The sequence below is a fragment of the Fulmarus glacialis genome, unplaced genomic scaffold, assembly GCF_000690835.1.
Source record: "Fulmarus glacialis isolate BGI_N327 unplaced genomic scaffold, ASM69083v1 scaffold27881, whole genome shotgun sequence".
Lineage (NCBI taxonomy): Eukaryota > Metazoa > Chordata > Aves > Procellariiformes > Procellariidae > Fulmarus > Fulmarus glacialis.
This window is the reverse complement of record NW_009193826.1, coordinates 1-3,832: the sequence shown is the minus strand read 5'-3', so window position 1 is coordinate 3,832 and position 3,832 is coordinate 1. Positions and strand designations below refer to the sequence as shown.

The 3,832-nt window shown below is 40.3% G+C and overlaps 1 protein-coding gene across 1 annotated transcript; it reads right to left on the bottom strand.

Annotated features, from left to right (window-relative positions):
- Positions 1–860: 860 nt before the first annotated feature.
- On the bottom strand, positions 861–3,719 carry RPL37A (ribosomal protein L37a; the record flags this gene model as incomplete). The annotated part of the gene is made up of 3 exons (XM_009587587.1): positions 861–1,018; positions 2,267–2,349; positions 3,591–3,719. Coding segments are annotated over 3 exons (276 nt in total), but the record flags the coding sequence as incomplete, so codon positions are not given.
- Positions 3,720–3,832: the final 113 nt, after the last annotated feature.

The following is a 3,832-nucleotide window of genomic DNA, read 5'->3' as shown; positions in this document are numbered from 1 at the left end:
TCATGACTGCCCAAATCCATTCAAAACTTAAATTGGAACAAGAGCAAGCAACCACTATGCTACCCGCTTACTGTTTTTCCTCCAGCGGTTATCAAGGTTATTACCAAGACTTGTCTTTTCTGACCTGTACTGCTAAGGACAGGAAAGGTGCTGCAGTCACCAAAAAGCCCAGACAAAAACAAAATTCAAACCAAATCGAAACTCACCTGACAAACAGACCATAAAAACATGTTCCAGCATCTTAAGCTCAGCAGTCTAAAGAGACGATTTGGAGGCAATTATTAATTCAAACAGCAGCTTTTCCTCCAAGACTGAATGTCCCAGGAGTTGGCTCAACATGAAAATTTATTGTTGCAACTCGGTATGGATTAGGGCACTTGAATATACAGACATGGGAGCCAGCAACAGAGGATGATAGCTGCTCTTTTACCATTCCAATCTCTGCCCCCAAGCCAGGCATGATGCTCTTTTTTTCTCTCCATCTTGCAGCACACACCCTACTCCCCTGAGCCTTCCTCAAAGGCAAATGGGAAGAGGCGGAGTGATGTTTTGCCTGTTCTCTCCTCCCCCCTTACACCTGTCCATTCCTCCACTCATGGAGCTCTATGCTATTCCTCAAGGCACGGACATGAAGGACATATCAAGATGTGCCAGGCTTCTTCAAGCTATTTAAGCTTTCCTCAGATTCACCTCAGCGCATTCAAGCCACAAAGTATGCAATTAACTGGAAAAGAAAAGTGGTTTTTAATGGCTTCACCAGTAACAAGAGCCACTCAACTGCTGGATAGAACTACTAATGCCTCCATAGTTATAAACACAGTACAGCAAGACAGACAGGACTTTTTGTGGAAAGACGAACATGATTCTACTCCATTATCACCTTTTTATTGCTAAAAGGACAGATCTTGACAGTGGAAAAAAAGGATGTTTCACAAGGAGAACAGGATGTAGCTTCTACTGGTCCTTCAATTCCTTCAGTCTTCTGATAGCAGATTTGACTGTCACTGCAGAGGTGGTACTGGAAGAAGAAGCAGAGTCATCTGCACGTGGCAGTAGAACAACCCGCGCCAATGTTATTTTTTGGAGAAAGCACTGATCATTTCAAATAGTTATCACCTGATTGCGTTGTCAACAGGGGGCTAACTCCTATTTGATTTTCATGACAACAGCATGTAGGCCTTTGTCTACAGAAGCACACACAACTTCACAAGCTACATCTCAACCCAAATTATCAAGTCATGCATCAACTACATGCACAAGTGCGTGGGCTCAAATTCCTAGCGACTGTTACGCGTGGGACAACAGTGTCTTCTACCAGAATTGGGGGGAAGAAGAGTAAAGAACGGGAGTAAGCAAGGGCACCATCACAATAAGGATTATAACGATTCAATGCTTTTCAAACAAAAACAAAACATGGAAATAATTTTCCTTGGAGTAAACCTGGTTTTGCCTATTTTATGTGTGTGTCTGAACTGAAAAGGCTAGGGTAGTAATCACAAAAAAATGCTGCTTAGGCTTTGAAAGAAGAGGCAAGAGTTCCCTTACACAATTAAAATTTGTATACAGTCAAAAGAATCAAAACCAGCAAAATAATCCCCAGCTCAGAGGCATAATTTATTAGAAGCTGTTGAAGCTCTTTATAGATTAGGTCAGAGGGACATCTGTCAGGTGTCATCCATACAGTTGACTCCACCCTGACAGCTGGATGAACCAGCCATCCTCTCTGCTCCTTTTCTTCCAACATCACCAAAAAACTGGCTCAAGCGTAATACCTCGTACAAGCAACAACTGTAGTTCACATCTCCAGTAAGAAATGCTACTACAGCCAAGGCACAAAAGAGACTACTTAAATAAAAATATTTGTTTCAGCATTTGCAGATGTTTCAATCTCTTTATTTGAAGTTTGGGAAAAAGATGCAGAGCTTGCATTTTTGAAGAATAAAACAACTGCTTTGATGAAGCCCAAAGAGATAAAGAAATTTTGGAGGGACCCACCAAAACCAGCAGCAGTAATATGATGGATAAAATGTGATATTCTCAGAAGCTGCACAACTGATACTGGAAAAAATAGCAATCAAATCAAATTTGATCCATTCCAATCAAATTTTAACAATACAGGCAAAAAAAACCCCACCTATCACTAACTCAAGACAGATCTACTTAATAGTTAGTAGATTTAAAAAAAAAAAACAAAACAAAACTAAAAAGCTGTATTTTAAAAGCTATGTGAGAATAAATGCTGTTAGGAGCTTCTTCATTTCCTTACTTGTAAGTCCAGGCACCACCAGCAACTGTCTTCATGCAGGAGCCACAGTGCCAGATACCCACAGCCTTCCTCTTCATTTTGGTCTGTAATAAAAGAAAAAGGGGGAAAAAAAAAAAAATGCATTCTCCATCAGCTGAAAAAAACCAAACAACAAACTTCAGGCGAGGACTTCAGCATCACACCACAGCACTACCTATAAGCCTAGTTAAGACAGACAAGGATCAGGGAATGTTTTTAGTCAGGTTCTTCAGAACAGGGAAAGTCCTTCTGAAATACTTTTTCATTCAGATATGAAGTGGGCCATTTCTAAGCGCATCATCAAAAATTCAGCTCTTTTCGAAAGAGAAAAGTAGTAAGGAGTTACATTGGTCATAGTAACTGATATTCTCACCTGATTTGATGACCAATGTAACACCGCTATTATTAGTGCTCCCTGGACATCCCAAGATTGCTCTAAACCGGACCCCCTCTGAGTCGCATCTAAAGAGCGAGTGGTGGGTGCTGAGCTCCTTTCACCTGGGCAAGTCTCCATCACCTTGCAAAGCTGCCAATGGGTTTGCCTAGACCTATATTGGATTTAGGCAGCTTTGCAAATAGGGTTATCAAAATTCTCACCTCACATGAGAAAGACACTAAATATAAAAAAAACAGGTGGAAATCTTTTAAAATTTCCAGCCACTTAAAGATACCTACTTTACAGATATCAATAAAAATTATCTGGGCAAAGCACAAGATGATGGGCCTCTCAAACTGTCAAAAACCAGATTTAAGAGTGAATTTTGATTATGTACATGAGCAGATAAGATTACTTCTTATCAGAAATTCTTCCCCATCCAGAGTTACACAGCACACAAATGTAAGTAAGCAAGTGCAATCAAAAGTTTTAAGTGGGAAAAGCAAGCTCTCTTCCTCCTCGAGGTAAGCTGTGAAGTTATTGAAGGGGGGAAAAAAAAAAAGCCCAAGTCATGCCTTAATTAACACGATAACATAATTGTGTTGTTTCAATTCTGTCAGGTCTTTAGTAATTTATTAGATATCTAAAACATATAGTATTGCAACATATCTCACTATTTTGTGTAATTTAACATAATTTATGCTTGTCTTCATCTAACTACCACTAAACATGCACGTGAAATGTCTACTAACTCTTTTTATTTCAGAAGGGATTCTGACAGTAGCCTAAAGCTCACAATAAACTAATCACTGTCTCAAAACTAGTCGAGTTATCTCTTCAGTAGAAAAATTACCAAAGCATCAAATTGCATTTCTAGCATCCATAACAAAGTTATTTTTAAAGGCTTTTCAAGAGAAGGAGGTCTCTCACCTTGCCACAGAAGGAGCAGGTATACTTGGCATGCTGGCTAATTTCAATCTTCTTCACCATTTTCCTAAGGGACGCACCGTAACGGGTACCATATTTACCCACAATCCCAACCTTCTTGGTGCGCTTAGCCTGTTGGGAGGCAAACCAGAATAACTTTACTCCTCGGCAGCTCCCCTCTCCTGACAGGACAGCAAAGCGCTCAGACTCAAAAGCGGCGCTGCAGCCGACCAAGGCCTCTCCCT